This window comes from Chelonoidis abingdonii, chromosome 1, assembly GCF_003597395.2.
Source record: "Chelonoidis abingdonii isolate Lonesome George chromosome 1, CheloAbing_2.0, whole genome shotgun sequence".
NCBI lineage: Eukaryota > Metazoa > Chordata > Testudines > Testudinidae > Chelonoidis > Chelonoidis abingdonii.
In genome coordinates this window covers 272,419,045-272,437,334 of record NC_133769.1, presented here as the reverse complement: position 1 = coordinate 272,437,334, position 18,290 = coordinate 272,419,045, and the positions used below count along the sequence as shown (strand labels likewise).

Here is an 18,290-nt window from a genome sequence, read left to right as displayed (position 1 = left end):
AAAACTTGACAGATTGAAATTTCAAACCATGTGGCTGTTTATTAACGGGGATAAGTTACAACTTGGGCCGGGAAGGGTAATTTATCAACTAGAAATACTATCAGAATAAAACCATACACAACTTAAAACAGTCTATTTACATCTAACAACAAAAAAACAAACGATCTATGATCAACTGTTCACTAAAATTCAAAGCAGATACACAAAACTGAGTAAACTGTACACGCATTAACCGAATGTTGTAAAATACACCAACCAACCACAGTAGCAACTAATACAACTATTTGACTCTCATATACTGTATACACAACTTTGCACCAAGTAAGGGAAGGGAAAAAAGGAAAGAGGCTAAGCAAACAGAGTATTTACAGAAATTAAAATGTACATACCACACTCCAAGCGCAGCTGACCAGCAGTACAGACACTGAGAGCATGACGAATTGATGGGAAATAATCCAAAAAACAAAACAACACGACACAACACAAGCCAGCAAAATCCGGAGGAGACCGTGGCTGAAAGGGTGATCAGGTCTTTCAGCTAACATGCGGATACTCCTGCCGTTTTTGGCGTGAGACATAGTTTTATTCAATGACTCTTACTCGTGTCAGGTCTGATTGGCTCCTTCGCATTCCAGGTTCCGAGCTGGTGCCCTCTACGTAAACAGGATCTGCACCGGCACACTACTTTTTTGCACACAACACCCTACTCTTTTGCACATGGCACTAACTTGACCCACAATTGACCAGACAGAAGGTTCGAGAATAGGCACACGGCACTATAATGTTGCACATCACACCACAGCGTAGCACACGGCACACTTGTAGCACACAGCCCTGCAGTAGCACACGGCACACAAGTGGCACATGGCCCCATACTGACCTTTTGACCAACAACTGGCCACACAGACACCATGTTTGAGCATAGGTTTAGGGTTGCGACAAATAGTAAGAAAAGCCACTGTTTCAGAGGTGTTGCACCCTCACTGTAACATTACTGTGGAAGGAAAAACACTTGCTCTACTTGTCAGGAAATACTTCCCTCCCAAAATGTGAAGGGATGAAACTACACTTTCACTACCTTCACATCCTGTGTTCTACCTGTTACTTTTAACAAAGAAATCCAGACATTCGCCTCCTACCATCCACATGGTTTTCCTGCTATAACAGCCTCATTTTTAATATAATCACATACAACAAGCTCATGTTAAACATCTGGGCTGCAAAAACACCAAACTGTTATACCAGCAGAGATCTGGATCATTTTTTATTATAATCTCTCTCTATTTTTGTTCACTAAGAAGAAGAGACTAATTTATTCTGCAGTTGAGTGGAATACCTTTGATAAACAAAATATGTATCTTACAAAAAAAGCAATCAGATTCCACAATCTCACATTCTTAATAGTATTTTGTTGATTTTATATATAATAGGGATGTAAATACCATTTAAAAAGTTAAGCATTTAAACAATATGTCGTTTAAATGGTTAACTGTTCAAGAGGCTAGGGTTCATCTGGCCAGCGCGGCTGGGCCCACTCCAGCTGGTGTGGGGGTTAACAGTTAAGCAGGGCCGGTGGAAGGATATTTTGTGCCCTAGGCGAAACTTCCACCTTGCGCCCCCCCACCCACCGCTCCCACCGGAGCATCGCTTATTATAAACTTTCAAAAATGAATACTGCATGACATGGCATTGTTCATTAGAATTAACATACATTCGGCTTGAAAATGTATTAGTTTCATGATTTAGTCTACATATTTAATGAAAATAAATGAATAACCTGACTGGCTGGCTTTGGGCACGGGGGCGCGGCAGGGATTGGCTGGAGACAGGGGGTGTGGGGCTAGCTGACTTTGAGCAGGGGGGTGCAGTAGGCGTTGGCTAGAGATGGGAGCATGGGAATGGCTGGCTTCGGGCAACGCAGGGGATGCGGAGCTGGTTGGAGATGGAGTGAGGGGTTGACTGAAGGCGGAGTGTGGGGCTGGCTTCAGCTGGCGACGGGGTGTGGGGCTGGCTTCAGGCGGGGGGTATGGCAGGGGCTGGCTGGAGACAGGTGGTGTGGGGCAGGCTGTGGGCAGGGCAGGAGGTGTGGGGCTGGCTAGAGACAGGGCAGGGGGTGTGGGGCTGGCTGCAGGCAGGACAGGGTGTACAGCAGGGGCTGGCTGCAGGCAGGGTGGCAGGTACCAGGGCCCTAAATATTCTGGGGTACTACGCAGCCCCCAGGCGGGGGGGGGGTGCCCCAGGCCTCTATGGAGGGAGCGGAAGGGTGGGCAAGGCCTCCTCAGGGGGGCGGGGCTGGCTTGGAAGGCAGGGGGAACCACCCCCTCAGCACTCACCAGCAGCACGGCTGGGGCCGGGTCTCTGCACTTCCCCCTGCCAGTGAGTGCAGGCCCAGCCCTGCTGCAGAGCTTAGGGCGGTGGGGCTGAGCAGAGGTGGGGGCCCTGGGGCGGAGCCAGAGCAGCACAGTGCCCCTGGTGGCCAGAGGAGGAATGACATCACTTCCCAGAGGGCCGGAGCTGATCAAAGCCGCAGGTCCCCTCGCACAGCCGCGGGAAGAACGTTACATATTTAGCCGGCGCTGAGTGAGCATCCCAGACATTTTGGGAACTGCTTTTTGGCGCCCTCAAATCTTGGCGCCCTAGGCGGCCACCTAGTCTGCCTAGTGGTTGCACCGGCCCTGCAGTTAACGCAGTTAACTTGTAAGACTATGCTTCTACATTCCTAATATATAAACTACTAAATTCACTTATTCTTTTAAAACTATTGACTAGAGAAACATAAGGATCCATGAGAAACTATACTACAAAAAAGAACCATGATACTACATTATTCTCCCCATTTGTGCTTTCTGAATTTCATTTCATGTATTCAGTCCTCTCTGGGAACCTACTCCATTCTGATTCTATGACGCTAAAAGAAAATAAAAACAAAATAATTCATGCTGAAATGTTTCTAATCCTTTACATTAATATATATAGAGATTTCTCTATATATATCTTCATTGCTTCCTTTTCTAGCCTCTCCAACACTCTGTGAATTTCCGCTTTAAGTAAAAAAGATTAAACTTTCAACTACATTACCACCGTCTGAGACAAATGTTTTCTCTGTCTGATTTTCCTCTTTTCATGTATACGCAATATTCACTAATCACAAATGCAGTTAAATTTGATTTTAGAGCTACATTCCCCATCATAAATATTGTTATCTGAATTCAAACTTCAAAATTTGTCTAACCCTGAAATAAACCAATGTTTAAAATATACTTATTTTACTGGCGTCATCTTACCTGGCGGACTTGTCCATTTTCTCAGTATTTCATCCATTTCTGAAGCTGCGAAGACCCTTCCACTTCACACAGAAGGTCTTTCACATAGGCCTTAACCTTACACGTAAGACCAGATGATTTGACTCCAGACTACCACCTCAGAAAAATAGGAGCAGCCACGCTACAAGCCAGATTGTTGTAATTCACTTGTAAGACATGCATAGACACTACATACAACTGAGTCACTAGCTTTTTTTATTTGTTCTTCTACTCTTCAAAAAGGAAACTGATTACAGGTAGCATCTAGCCCCAAAGATTACGTTGGTTCTTGGTCATAACATCTTGGAAATTCACCATTCAGATACCAAGAGTATTTATGAGTAGACTGGATGAAGATCCCAGAAGAAATCAATCTTTTGGGCATCTTTATCTCATAGGAAGATCGGCCTGCCTCTGATTTTGGGTCTCCAGATACAACCGCAGGCTACAGATCCTCCATCTAGCACCCCTTCTGATAGCTGAGTCCCTGTGGTCCAACAACCTAGTCTCCATCACTAGTGCTATCAGAGGCTCCCCATTAGCCTAAGCATACCCTCTTCCAGAGCTCCAACCTTGAACGCACTCTGGTTTATCATTTACCCTTCAAGGACATGTGATAATTGAAGTACATAACACACAGGCTTAGCAAGGTTTTGTTTTATAGTTGGGGTTTTTTTTGTGTTTGTTTTATACACAATTACACCTTAAATAATAAAAGATATACACAAATCTAGATAAAATAATATAACACCTATACACCATCTCTGGAGTGTTCTTTGGGATTTGAGTCAGTGGCTTACAAGGATGACCAGAGCATTTCCTCCCCCCTACCCTCTTATGCATGGCTTCTCCTCTGGTCTCTTATCATCCTCTCTAGCACAGCTAGTTAGATAATCTCCCTTTTATAACTTCCAGTCCCTTTGTCAGGTGATCAAAGTCTCTCATCAGGTGATCAGCTGCTTAGTTACCAGTTTTCCTGGGCAGACTGGTTCTCTCGTGGAAGTATTTTGGACAAGGAGTTGGCTACTGCCCAGAAATAGAGCACCAACAAGGTTTAATTACCTTTCATTGTTAGCCCTATGTCACCATCCCTTGGAATTTTAGACCAAGCAGGAAACAAGCCCCATATTCAACATGGAACTCTCAAGTCTGACACAATGCACACAGACAATCCCCAATATCAAAAAGAATTCAAAAGCTATACCTTGACATATTCTCCAAATTGTCAAACCACAGTTATAAGTTTACTTTTAAAAGCAGTCTGATATGGTCTGCTCCTGTAATGCTATGTACAGATATCTTGCACATAAATAATCAAATCAGGAAGAGAAAGCCCACCTTCCTGAAACAATTTGTAAATTCTGAAAAGCGAAAGAAACTGAATACTAACAAAAACATGATTTAAATCTTATACCTTTTGAGGTGCATTTGGGAAGAGATGGGGGAAGGAAGACCAAAAAATTCCACCTGCATTAATCCTTGTTTAGACTCCCTAACAGTAATATTAATCACGATTAATGGCACTGTTAATAATAGAATACATTTATTTAAATATTTTGATGTTCTACTACATTTTCAAATATACTGATTTCAACTACAACACAGAATCATAGATTATTAGGGTTGGAAGGGACCTCAGGAGATCATCAAGTACAACCTTCTGCTCAAGGCAGGACCCATTGCCAAATGGTCCCCTCAAGGACTGAACTCTCAACGCTGGGTTTAGCAGGCCAATGCTCAAACCACTGAGCTATCCCTCCCCTCCAATAATTTATGGAGATATACCTATCTCATTGAACTGGAAGGGACAAGTGTACACTGCTCACTTTATATTATTTTTTACTACAAATATTTGCACTGTAATAATGATAAAAACAGTATTTTTCAATTTACCTCATACAAGTACTGTAGTGCAAACTCTATCGTGAAAGTGCAACTTACAAATGTAGATTTTTTTGTCACGTAACTGCACTCAAAAACAAAACAATGCAAAAAACTTTAGCCCCTACAAGTACAATCAGTCAAATGGCGTTTTATTGTTTAACAATGCAATTAAAACTGAAATTGATCATGATTTTTTGAGTTAATCACGTGAGTTAACTGCGATTAATCGACAGCCCTAATTAATAGTATTTTATCGTAGAAATTCAGCTGAAATTGGTAGTTTCCACTCATCTGAAGGCTTGAGTTAGATCTAGACTAGCGGCTCTCAACCTTTCCAGACTATTATACCCCTTTCAGCAGTCTGATTTGTCTTGCGTACCTCCAAGTTTCACCTCACTTAAAAACTACTTGCTTACAAAAAACAGACATAAAAATACAAAAAGTTCACAGTATAATATTATTGAAAAATTGTTTATTTTCTCACTTTTACCATACAAAATAAATCAATCGAAATATAAATATTGTACTTACATTTCAGTGAATAGTATACAGAGCAGCATAAGCAAATCATTGTACGTATGAAATTTTAGTTTGTACTGATTTCGTTAGTTCTTTTAATGTAGCCTATTGTAAAACTAGGCAAATATCTAGATGAGTCAATGTACCCACTGGAAGACTTCTCAGTACCTCCAAGGGTACACATATCCCTGGTTGCGAACCGACGATCTAGACTACAGTTCCAGGGATAAAACACTGAGGAAATTTAATTTGTAGGTCATGAGAGACTTTCCAGTGACCAGCCTTGCCAAATTCCACATGCTTTAAGTGAGTGAGAAGCTTTCCTAACGCAGAAAGATAAAGGTCATGTGTAAAGAAGGGGGAGGACCCACAAAGAAGCACACTGCTGATTAAGTTTGGAAGTGAACCTTAATTTGAATTAGTTACATGTTAGGGCTCTGAACTGATTCCTGCTCTGCTCTAGTGAAATGCATGGAAAAAGAAAACACATTACTTTATTCACAAGAAGCTGATATTAAATTACTTCATTAAATGCAACATTAGGTTTAAAAATGTCATTGGTTAACACTCACTAATCATAATTTCAATTTTAGAGATTTTTTTTTAATACTCTGCCAGTTGATGGCCACAAAGTAGCCTTAATTAATCAAATTATATTAAAACACTCAGATTTTTGTAGTGATAATTGCAAGGTCTTTTAGGGAAAGGTCTCAGAAATGCAGGCAGTAAACTAGGTTTCACTGACAAAAACATTAATGTAAGAGAAGCCAAGGAACACCTACATCTACATAAATACCATCACATGACAGAGTACATGTACCTTAGCTAGCATTATAGATAGGGCTGTCAAGCAATTACAAAAACTAATGGTGACTGATCGCACTGTTAAACAATAACAGAATACCATTTATTTAAATATATCTGGATGTTTTCTACATTTTCAAATATATTTTCAATTTTAACACAGAATACAAATTGCACAGTGCTCTATTTTTGATTACAAGTATTTGCACTGTAAAAAAAGAATTAAAATTTTTCAATTCATCTAATATAAGTACTATAGTGCAATCTCTTTATCATGAAAGCTGAACTTACAAATGTAGAATTATGTATAAAAAAAAACTGTACTCAAAACCAAAACAGTGTAAAACTTTAGAGCCTACAAGTCCACTCGGTCCTATTTCTTGTTTAGTCAATCATTCAGACAAATATGTTTGTTTACATTTGCAGGAGATAATGCTGCCTGCTTCTTGTTCACAATGTCATCTGAAAGTAAGAACAGGTGTTTTCGTGGCACTGTTGTAGCCGGCGTCAGATGATATTTACCTACCAGATACATTAAAGATTCATATGTCCCTTCATGCATCAACCACCATTCCAGAAGACATGAGCCCATGCTGATGACTGATTCTGCTCGATAACAATCCAGAGCAGCGCGTACTGACGCAAGTTCATTTTCCTCATCTGAGTCAGATGCTATCAGCAGAAGGTTGATCTTCTTTTTTGGTGGTTCGGGTTCTGTAGTTTCCGCATCAGAGTGTTGTTCTTTTAAGACTTCTGAAAGCATGATCCACACCTTGTCCCCCTCAGGTTTTGGAAGACACTTCACATTCTTAAACCTTGGGTCGAGTACTGTAAGTTATCTTTAGAAATCTCATATTGGTACCTTCTTTGCATTTTCTCAAATCTGCAGCAAAAGTGTTCTTAAAATGAACAAGCGCTGAATCATCATCCAAGACTACTATAACATGAAATATACGGCAGAATGTGGGCAGAATAGAGCTGGAAACATACAATTCTCCCCCAAGGAGTTCAGTTACAAATTTAATTAACACATTTTTTGTTTAATGAGCGTCATCAGCAAGGAAGCATGTCCTCTGGAAAGGTGGCCGAAGCATGAAAGGGCATACAAATGTTCAGCATATCTGGCACACAAATACCTTGCAATGCCGGCTACAAACGTCCCATGCGAATGTCTTTTCTCACTTTCTGGTGAGACTGTAAATAAGAAGCAGGCTGCAAATGTAAACAAACATATTTATCTGAAGGACTGACTAAACAAGAAATAAGACTGAGTGGACTTGTAGGCACTAAAGTTTTACATTGTTTTGGTTTTGAGTGCAGTTATGTAACAAAAAAAATTCTACATTTGTAAGCTGCACTTCAATGACACAGAAAAGCAAGTCTTCTTTATACAAGTCTACATAGCATAGAAAAGCAAAAAGTCACATACAATTCTTTTTTAAAATCACTTGCAGATGACCTTTAACTATAGCATTCACTATTGCAATAATGTAATAAATGAGGTTTTAAAAATGCACCAACATCAGAAGCAGTTAAAGTTCCATGAAGCCATATGGCCTCTTTGTATATAGTCTGTATAATATTTCACATAGTATAACTTTTCCCTAGACATACTGAATACCTAAGAACAATCTTCTGAAAAATAAAGCGTGATTTCAAGGGTATCAGCAGGAGATGAATGACTTGGCAGAGTACATGAAAGTCAGGAGCCTTGCAGAGCACAAGGATAACTAGACTGAGTGCATACAATCTAAAAGAAAAAAAAACAAAACACTGTGCATGTGTAGTAGAGGCCATGTTTAACTATTTCTTAACTCTTTCCATCCATCTTCCCTCTGTGCTTTTGCAAGTACATATTCCTCTAAATTTATATGAATGTGAAGTTTTCAGTTAAAACCTCCAGGCTATCCTAGCCCAGAAAAACAAATTAGTGTATTTGATAGATGGAAAACTAACCGAAATAAATTCACCTTTAAACTGAAACCAAGTATAAAAAATTTCAACCCCAAAGGTAATTTGCGGAAATTACAAAACAAAACAAAAATGGAGGAAAAGGGGCTCAAAGTGGCATCTGGTGAAGTAGCATGCAAGGTATAATACAGATACACCGGGAATATCATAGCAATACACAAATACTGACAGTTTTAAGATTTCTCTGCAAGTGGGTTGTTATTTTATTTGGACTCGTAACGATAAAGTAGACAGGGATGCCTATCCCAGGGATGCCTATCCCAGGGCTCAGGAGCCCTTGACAATTATTCAGAAACAAGTCACAATATAAATGTAACCCCAGCAGCAAATTCCAGCTCTAACTAAGCCACTCATAGGACAGAACAAAACCCTCTAACACCCTGGCCAAACACCATCCCTCCAAGCAGCCCCCGCCTGCCAAAGCCCATCCTCCGGAGATGGGCACGACAGCACCAGCGGGGAGGGTTTGTGTTTCCAAACTCAGCTGAGGAGCGAGTAGCTGAAGGCGACTGCGAAGCGCCTGGAAGATGCAGGCTGTGGGGTGGAACGTAGCGCTGCCGACCCTCCCCCGGCACGAAGCCGCACGGTCCACGCACCTTGCGCTTCATTCTGCCAAGCGCAGCTTGTTTCCAAGCGAGCAGCCCCCGCCGGAGCCCCGGCTCCTCTGCGAGAAGTGACGGGGCAGGGCCAGAGCAAAGCGGCGTTTCCCAACAGCACCACGACCGCCCTGGGGACTCGCCCCCCAAATGCCCTGCAGCCGCTGCTCGCACGCCGCGCCCAGCCAAAGACCAACCCCCGCCGCAGCAGCATGCAGGGGAGGGAGCGAGGATCGGGCCCCGAAGGCGAATCTCCTCAGCGGCCTCCCGCCCCCACCCCCGAGGTCTCCGGGTGCGTTTCCGTGCCGGACCCCGGGATGCGCAGCCCCCCCGCAGGGACGGGTACCCGCACCCCCAGGCCGTTCATGCCGCCCCGGTGGGACTAGAGTCTCACCGGCATCTCCCGCAGGCCCGGCTGCACCGGGGAGTGAGCCATGGCGGCGGCGATGCGCGCTACGCGGGGGTCGGCTCTTCTCAGGCTGCTCCAGCGACGGGAATCAGCTCATCGGGCCCCCCGCACCCCGCGCGACTGGCAGCCGCCCGGAGAGTCTGCGCGCCGGGGCCGCCCGGCGCTACTTCCCCCCGCCCCTCAGGTCCCGTCACAGACGCAGCGTGGAGCCCGACCTCCTCCTTCCCCCTCCTCCGCGCGCAGGGAGCGGCCGTTACTGGTCGAGCGCAGGAGGGGGAGGGGGGCCTGCTAGCGTAACGCAAACCACTTCGGGCGAGGGGAACTGCCGCGCTGTGCGCTCGCTCGCACCCACCGCCCCCTCCCGGTATCTGCGGGCAGTGCCCGCCGGTGGCACCCGCACTTCCCGCCCCGCTGATGGTGACCGGTCTGTCCAGTTGACATGCCCGGGACTAAGCTCAGTGGGATCGGGCCCGCTCAGACCCCTTCCCCTCCAGCTCAGTGGGGCGAATCGCCGCAGGAGTGGTGGCGCCCTGGGGGGTGGCTCTGGGTAGGCGTGCTGGGGACGTGCCGCGGGGAGCAGTGTCTGAGGGGCGGAGCGCTTTGCAGGGGTTGCAGCTCCTCTGAGGGTACCTGTGTGTCTAGCTGGCACTGGAGGAAGGGCGTAGTGTTCCTGTGCCTTGTCAAGAGCATTGTCCTAGTCCTGGAGCCCGGTTGGCATAAAAAGACACACACATCCAACTGAAAGAGGCTCCAGGTTAATTCTCCTTCATTTTAACCCCCGTCCCCCAGAGTAGCTGAAGACTTGCTACAGTACTATATAATGAAATTCCTACCTACCACACTGGTTGTCTTACCTTTAGCCCCATAAATATCTATTGTCATCAGCTCCAGTAAATTTAAATGACATCAAATTTGGTATCTTCTGTGCTAAAACTACACATGATCTTAGCCAAAAGCCGCTTGACATACAGGAAACAGCTACTCAGGGCCGGTGCAACCATTTAGGCGACCTAGGCGGTCGCTTAGGGCACTAGGATTTGGAGGGTGCATTTTCTTTGGCAACGACCACAGCAGCCGATCTTCGGCCGCAGCGGTGGCTCCAGGCCCCAGCACCCGCAGCGCGTGCTTGGGGCGGCATGCCGCGGGGGGCACTCTGCTGGTCGCTGGGAGGGCAGCAGGCAGGCCGCCTTTGGTGGCTTGCCTGCAGAGGGTCCGCTGGTCCCGCGGCTTTGGTCGAGCCGTGGGACCAGCGGACCCGCCGCAGGCACACCTGCAGGAGGTCCACTGGAGCCGCGGGACTGGCGACCAGCAGAGCGCCCCCTGCGGCATGCCACCGTGCTTGGGGCAGCAAAATGTCTAGAGCTGCCCCTGTTCGGCTGCCCCGGTTGCCGCCAGCATTTATTTGGGGCAGAGGAGCCCAGGGAGGGCCTCCTGCAACAAGTGGGGGGAGGGGCGGCACGCAGGAGAACTCCCCGCTCCAGCTCACCCCTGCCCTGCCTCCTCCCCAAGCATGCCGTGGCTGCTTCACTTCTCCCGCCTCCCAGGCTTGCAGTGCCAATCAGCTTAGGTGCCGCAAGCCTGGGAGGCGGGAGAAGTGAAGCAGCCACGGCATGCTTGGGGAGGAGGCAGGGCAGGGGTGAGCTGGAGCGCAGGGTGAGCTCGGGGGGGGGGGTGCCTTAGAGGGGGGGACCTGTCGTGGGGGCATCAGAGTGAAGGCTCGGGGACAGGGGAGGGCACAAGGTGGAAGTTTTGCCTAGGGCGTGAAACATCCTTGCACCGGCCCTGCAGCTACTACCTCCTTTATCTGCTTTACCCTGGTGATGTGCCTTGGATTTAGCTCACTGGGCTTGGGCCCTCTTTGTAAACTTCTGAATAGCAGGTGAGATAACTGCCAATTAATAAACATTTGAGTAGATCGTATTCTATCCTACTAGACAGCAGTGGTGCATATGCATATTCCTCTATTACCAGCATTCAATGTTTTTCCTTAACACCAGTCATTTATTATAACCTCACCCATTCAGTAGAGATCATGCACACAGAGGACCCGATTCTCCTCTCAGGCCAGCATAAGGCTGGGTCTAAACTTAAAAGTTAGATAGACATAGCTCTGTTCGTCAGGAGTGTGAAAAAGCACACCTCAGGTGTAGACATACCTACATGGATGGAAGAATGTTTCCATAGATGTGTTGCTCAGGGAGACAGTGTTTCTATACCAACGGAAAACCCTTCAGTCGGTCAATAGGCTGCATCTATACTATGGGGTTATGTCAGCATAGCTATGACAACAGAGTTATGCTGGTATATTCTGTAATGTGGACATACCACAAATCAGGAATAAACTATCCCAATGCATAAGGAAGATAGGAAGTGCGATGAGAGTCCACTATGGTTTAACCAGGAGATCTTCAACATCCTGAAACTCAAAAAAGAGTCATTCAGAAAGAGGAAACTAGGTCAAATTAGAAATGATTTAAGATAAAAAAAAAAACACAAATATATAGGGACAAAATTAGACATTTCAAGACACAAAACAAGATTAAACTATCTAGGGACATAAAGGGTAACAAGAAAATATTTTACAAATACATTAGAAGCTTGAGGAAAACCAAGGACAGGGTAAGCCTATTACTAAATGAGGAGTAATACCTGACTGGGAGGGGTTACAAGTGCTTTGGAGGACAGGATTAGAATTCAAAATTATCTTAAACTGGAGAAATGGTATGAAATAAATGGAATGAAATTGACTATGGACAAATGCAAAGTACTTCACTTAGGAAGGAATAACCAGTTGCATGGATACAAAATGGTAAATGACTGCCTTGGAAGGAGTACTGCAGAAAGAGGGTTATAGTGGATCACAAACTAAACATGAGTCAACAGTGTAATACTGTTGCAACAAAAAAAGAAAACCAACATCATTCTGGGTTGTATTAGCAGGAGAGCTGTAAGCTAGAAACAAGAAGTAATTCTTCCATTCTACTCAGCACTGATAAGGCCTCAACTGGAATATTGTGTCCAATTCCAGACACCACACTTCAGGGAAGATAGGGACAAACTGGAGAGCAAAAAAATGATTAAAGGTCTAGAAAATAACCTACAAGGAAAGATTACAAATATCGGGTTTGTTTAATCCAGAGAAGATAAAACAGAGGAGGGAGACATAATAGTCTTCAGGTACTGTGGTAAACGTCTGTCCCAAATCTGGACTTTAGCGTACAAAATCTGGGTGCTTACTGTGAACCTCCCCAAGTTTATACCCAGCTTGGATCTTATCTCGTTGCCACCAGCCGAAGTTTTCCAGGGTTTCGGCCCCCTCGGGTTCCCTAAACCTTTCCTTAGGGGACCCCTCCAAGACCCAGAACCCCTGGGTCTCCTTATCTCATCCCCAGCTCCCCCTCCCTTTTCCCTGGGTGAGTCTGGGCGATGCTATACTTAACTCCTTGAATACAACCAGAGAGGCAATCTAGCTTCCCCGAGGCTATGCATTCAAACCTAGTCAGCTCACACAAGAGATTCACCCCTCCCTTTGTCCCGTAGCCTTTTCCCGCCCTGGGACAATAGGAAAGTAAGACACAGAGCTTGGGCTTTTCCCTCCCCCCCCAGCCTGGCACAGAAATTCCTCTCCCCTCTGCCTCACTAGGAAAAGAAACTCCCACAAGTTTTAAAAAGAAACTTTATATAAAAAGAAAGAAAATACAGAACAATAATACTGCATTAAGAAACTCAATACAGGAATATGGCTTATAAGAAAATAGGAATAAACAGTCTGATTTAAAAGATAGCCCAATTAAACCAGTCCAGCAAATCAACACCCATGTAAATACAAATCAAAGCACATCACAGCCAATTACTTTGGTTCCTTTGTACTCACACTTAATAGTAGAATATTTGAAAGAAGATGGAGTTAGAAGAAAAGCTTGTTTACTCACAGCCGAGGAAAACAAAAAGACCCCGAGTTTCCAGTTCCCTCCCAGACTTTAAAAAAAATCCAGGTCTCTGATTGGTCCTCTGGTCAGGTGTTTGGTTCCCCCTTTGTTCACTCTTTACAGGTAAAAGAAAATTAACCCTTACCTATCTACTTATGACAGGTACGTCAAAGGTTGTTATAAAGAGGAGAAAGTTAAAATGTTCTCCGTAACCACTGAGGACAGGACAAGAAGTAATGGGCTTACATTGTAGCAAGAGAGCTTGAGGTTAGACATTAGGAAAAACTTCCTAAATGTAAGGATAGTTAAGCACTGGAACAAATTACTTAGGAAGGTGTCATAAACATAAGAGATAAGGGTAGCATAAAATTTCTCCTGGGCAGCTGTACTGAATCACTTTATGTGTAAAGGGTTAAGAAGATCAGATAACCTAGTTGGCACCTGACCAGATGGACCAATGAGAAAAGAAGATACTTTCAAACAGGGGCGGAGGAGGGTTTGTTCCCTTTCTGGATGGAGGGAGAGACAAGCAGGTTTAACATCTCCTAAAAACATGCCTGGAATGATCCATCTAAAATTACAGAAATTGTAAGTAAGACAAGGAAATGCGTTAGGTTATCTTTTGTTGCAGCTTGTGAATTTTCCTATGCTACAATGATAGTTTTATTCCTGTTTTTTTAACTGTAAAGCTGAGTCCAGAGGCGAGTCCTCTGTGTTTTAAATCTTTTTATTACCATGTAAAGTTTCCTTTTTCTGATTTTGCAGGAGTGATTCTTTTACTTTTTTCTTTATAATAAAGTTCTTCTTTTAAGAACCTGATGGATTTTAGTGTCCTAAAGGGTCTGGTCTGTACTCATATTGCCAAGGCAATCAGTTGGTATATTATTCTCAAGCCTCCCCAGGAAAGGGGGTGAAAGGATTTGGGGGGGGATATTTTGAGGGGTTAGGGATTCCAAGTGACCCTTCCCTGAATTTTTATGTAAATCACTTGGTGGTGGTAGCAATACAATCCAAGGACAAGGAAAGGAATTTGTGCCTTGGGAAAGTTTTTAACCTAAGCTGGTAAAATGTAAGCTTAGGGGGTCTTTCATGCGGGTCTCCACATCTGTACCGTAGGGTTTGAGGGGGGAGAGACCCTGACAGGAGGTTTGTGGCATCTCCGTCACTGGAGGTTTTTGAGAACAGGTTAGACAAACACTTGTCAGGGATGGTCTAGATAATACTTAGTCCTGCCTCAGTGCAGGGGGCTGGATTAGATGACTTACAGAGGTCCCTTGCAGTCCAAGAACATTTCTATTATGTCAGTGGAATTGTACTGGTATAAATAAGAAGAATAAAACTAAAACTAAAGAAACTTCGATGACTTTATTATTCAAGCTGGCTATAAGAAACCCTAAAAATTTCTGGTATATCCTTTTCCTGCTTCCCCTTACTCTGGTACTTTTCCATCAAAGTTTGGGGTGAGTTGTAAAGCAGAATCAGTCCCTTCACATATTATAGCAATGGCCCAATAGTTATGGTTGAGAAGGCACTTACAGCTTTTCAAAAAGAAAATTTTAGGTGAAATTTCTTACATTTGTTCTCTGGCTAAATGTGAATTTCTCTGTAAGTTAGAAGGAAATCTATTTAGCTGTTTTTGAGTTACTTGAACATGGGGGCAAATGGTGTGTTTCAGATAATAAGAAAATTACTCAGATTCTTTTTTGGTCTTGATTAAATGGAAAACAGCTGAATAGTGTTCTTCAAGTGCATAATATCAGAAAAAATACCTCGCTTGTACTCATGACTTTTAAGTCAGATTATATGATCTAGTAGTTAGCTATATGTGAAACTGGAAACTGCCATCAGTTCACATTTTATCTTTTATATTAGTTATTGTTGTATAGTTGTGTTTCAAAGCCTGAAGGAAGGATAGTTGAGATTAAGGAATCAGATCTACATAAACTTTCATAACAAAACTCAAATGAAGAACTGTGATTAATGGAATTCCTGTTATTTATTGAAGTTAATTTATATTCCAAGACAAAAATAACTTTGTTAAAGTGGAGTTCAGGCTATCCGTGCCTGCCAATAACTAAAAGCTAGAGAGCCTATAAAGAATATTATAATTCACTTTCAAAAATAAACAGAAAGTAATTAAATTATAAATTAGAGGCATACGGTTGACCTTTTCCTTAACCAGCTGCATGGAAAGGCAAAATGAAGGTGCCCTAAATCATTTTAATTCCATCCCATATCTCCTTTCCACCATTCATCTTCAACACTGACCACAATTTGAGACCCATGCCCTCAGCTATGCTGTACTATATTCATCATTCTAATGTATGCATCATCACCCACTATAGATGTGCCATCAACATGATCACAACTGTCCTCCAGTAGGACATTTCTGGTTCAGGATGAATATCTGTGTATTCAGACGTCAGAGTCAGGAGGGCGGAAAGGGCTGAAATACTGTACTCGTGGAGGCTGTCATTCAGGACTCTCAAATCTGAACAGGAATGGATTCTAATGATGTGTACTGTGTTCTCTTTATATATACATTTTGTCATTCTATTTTTAAAGCAAGTATATTTAGCAAGACTCATTCTTTATGAACCCTTGCTATGGTACTTACAATTTCTGTTCCTGTGACCATCTATCACATTGTGCTGAGAGAAAACTGCACAGATCCTAACTCCTGTAGTTACAAGACAGATCCTGCCTAGTCTGAGAATAAACAATTTTTCCTTCCTGTAAAATGGAGTTTTTCCAATCAAGTCAGTCTCTAATGCCTTTCCTTTGGGATTATTCTAATGCTACCCACAGAATTACATCTATTTTCTTCTATCCTGTTTCTGAAATGTAGTTCTCCTTGGAAACAGACACTCTCTCTGTGTTGTAGTTTGCACTTTTCAGTTAAAAGTTGTTTTCTTCAAGTAAGTATACGTAGACTTCATTTCCTTCATCTTTTTTGCTCCAGCCAAATGTTGTCTTGGGTCTCTCAGCTTGTAACCATACTTTTGTCAACTATTCATGGCTAAGGAAGCATCCACAAACCTCAGGATCACCTCAATTGGCTTCTTCAATTACAACGATTGCTTGTGCATGTCCACATTATGATGTAAAAAAACAACCCATCTAATTAGAGGCTGATCTTGTCTACTGAAGAAAGAAAATTTACCAGTAAAAAAGTTTATCCTTTACATCTCATTAATATTGGCTGAAAAAAAATTACTAATTAGATTTTGTGTGTCTCTCCTAAAGAAAATGTATAGTATGCTGATATGTGTATATACAATATGCTGTTCTACATATATCCAATTTCCTTCAATGGTATATTTTCAAGTAAAATTACAGTTTCTTTGACATCCTTACCAACTAAAGAAAGTTCACTAATAACTGAGCACTGAGAATTATAATGGATGAGCACTGGGATCTAACAGGAAATGGAACAAAACGCTGTTATATGGTATGCCTATTATTAATAATGTGCACAATCTAAGTGCCTGCAAGTATTTTAGTACTCCAGGCAGACAATTAAAATTGGATGGGGACCTAGAACTCATTAAGAAACATGAGACTGTTTGATTATGCTGCTTAGCATCTTTTCCCCAAGTAGTCTGAATTTATTAAATCTTGTTTCTTATTTAAAACAAAAAAACATGAAAGCAGAATGATATATAGTTTTCTTTTCATATTTCATTTTTACGATGAGGACACCAATTCTTTTCTCAGACTGATAAATATGTCCATCACAAGATAGCATAATCCAAAGACTAATGTATCCATTAAGGTTGACCCAGTGATAGTGATGAGCTGCAGTAACTTACAATTGTGTCTCATGACAATAAGTTTTACCACAGATCTAAAATATTTGCCTGCTGGCTGTATTATGGCCCATGTGAAGTAAGTTGAATAGAGAGGCTTGCCCTACAATGATTGGATAACAAAACTATGGAAAGTATTGGTCAAGTAAAAGTTAAAAGTTAAGAGATAGGCAACCTTTGGCATGCAGCCCGCCACTATTTTAGCACTTTACTCACCTGTCATGGGAGGTAAGTTTGTCGAAATTTTGGTGGTGCCCAGAACCCGCCCCCCCAACTCTGCCCCTCAAACTCTGCCTGCACCTGCCTAAGGCTCTGGGCGAGGTTTCAGGGGGGAGGTCTGGGGTGCAGGTCCTGGGCTGGGGATTAGGGTGCAGGAAGGATGCAGGCTTTGGGAAGGAGTTTGGGTGCTGGGTGCAGGCCCCAGGCTGGGGCACGGGGTGGGTATGCAGGAGGGGGTGAGGGCTGCAGGCTTTGGGATGGAGTTTGGGTGCAGGGTCTGGGCTGCTGATGGGGGTGTAGGAAGGGGTGAGGGGTGCAGGCTCTGGTAGGAAGTTTGGGTGCTGGGTGCAGGCTCTGGGCTAGGGCAGGGGCTGGGTGTGCAGGAGGGGGTGAGGGGTGCAGGCTTTGGGATGGAGTTTGGGTGCAGGCTCTGGGCTGGTGGTGGGGGTGTAGGAAGGGGTGAGGGGTGCAGGCTCTGGGAGGGAGTTTGGGTGCTGGGTGCAGGCTCTGGGCTGGGGCAGGGGGTGGGTGTGCAGGAGGGGGTGAGGGGTGCAGGCTTTGGGACGGAGTTTGGGTGCTGGGTGCAGGCTCTGGGCTCGGGTAGGGGGTTGGTGTGCAGGAGGGGGTGAGGGGTGCAGGCTTTGGGACGGAGTTTGGGTGCAGGCTTGGCTGGCGGTGGGGGTATAGGAAGGGGGAGGTGGTGCACGCTGGGGCAGAGGATCAGGCTGCAGGGGAATGAGGGTTGGGGCTGAGGATGAGGGGTTCATGATGCGGGGGGGCTCAGAGCTGGGGCAGAGGCTCAGGGTGCAGGGGGATGAGGGCTCTGGCTGGGGCAGAGGATCAGGGTG

General features: G+C 44.1%; 1 protein-coding gene across 4 annotated transcripts in view; it reads right to left on the bottom strand.

Annotated features, from left to right (window-relative positions):
• Positions 1-9,706, bottom strand: part of STK24 (serine/threonine kinase 24) — a 147,153-nt gene extending 137,447 nt beyond the window's left edge. For 2 of the 4 annotated variants that reach the window (XM_032771480.2, XM_032771478.2), the window contains exon 1: positions 9,471-9,702. Coding sequence is in view for 3 of the 4 variants with exons in the window: in XM_032771478.2 (XP_032627369.1) it covers positions 9,471-9,512 (42 nt within the window). In the remaining variant the exon portion in view is untranslated. Of the gene's footprint in view, positions 1-9,076; positions 9,261-9,470 lie in introns of those variants that run through there. The other 2 variants (XM_032771476.2, XM_032771477.2) reach the window with 2 other exon arrangements.
• Between the last annotated feature and the right edge of the window lie 8,584 nt (positions 9,707-18,290).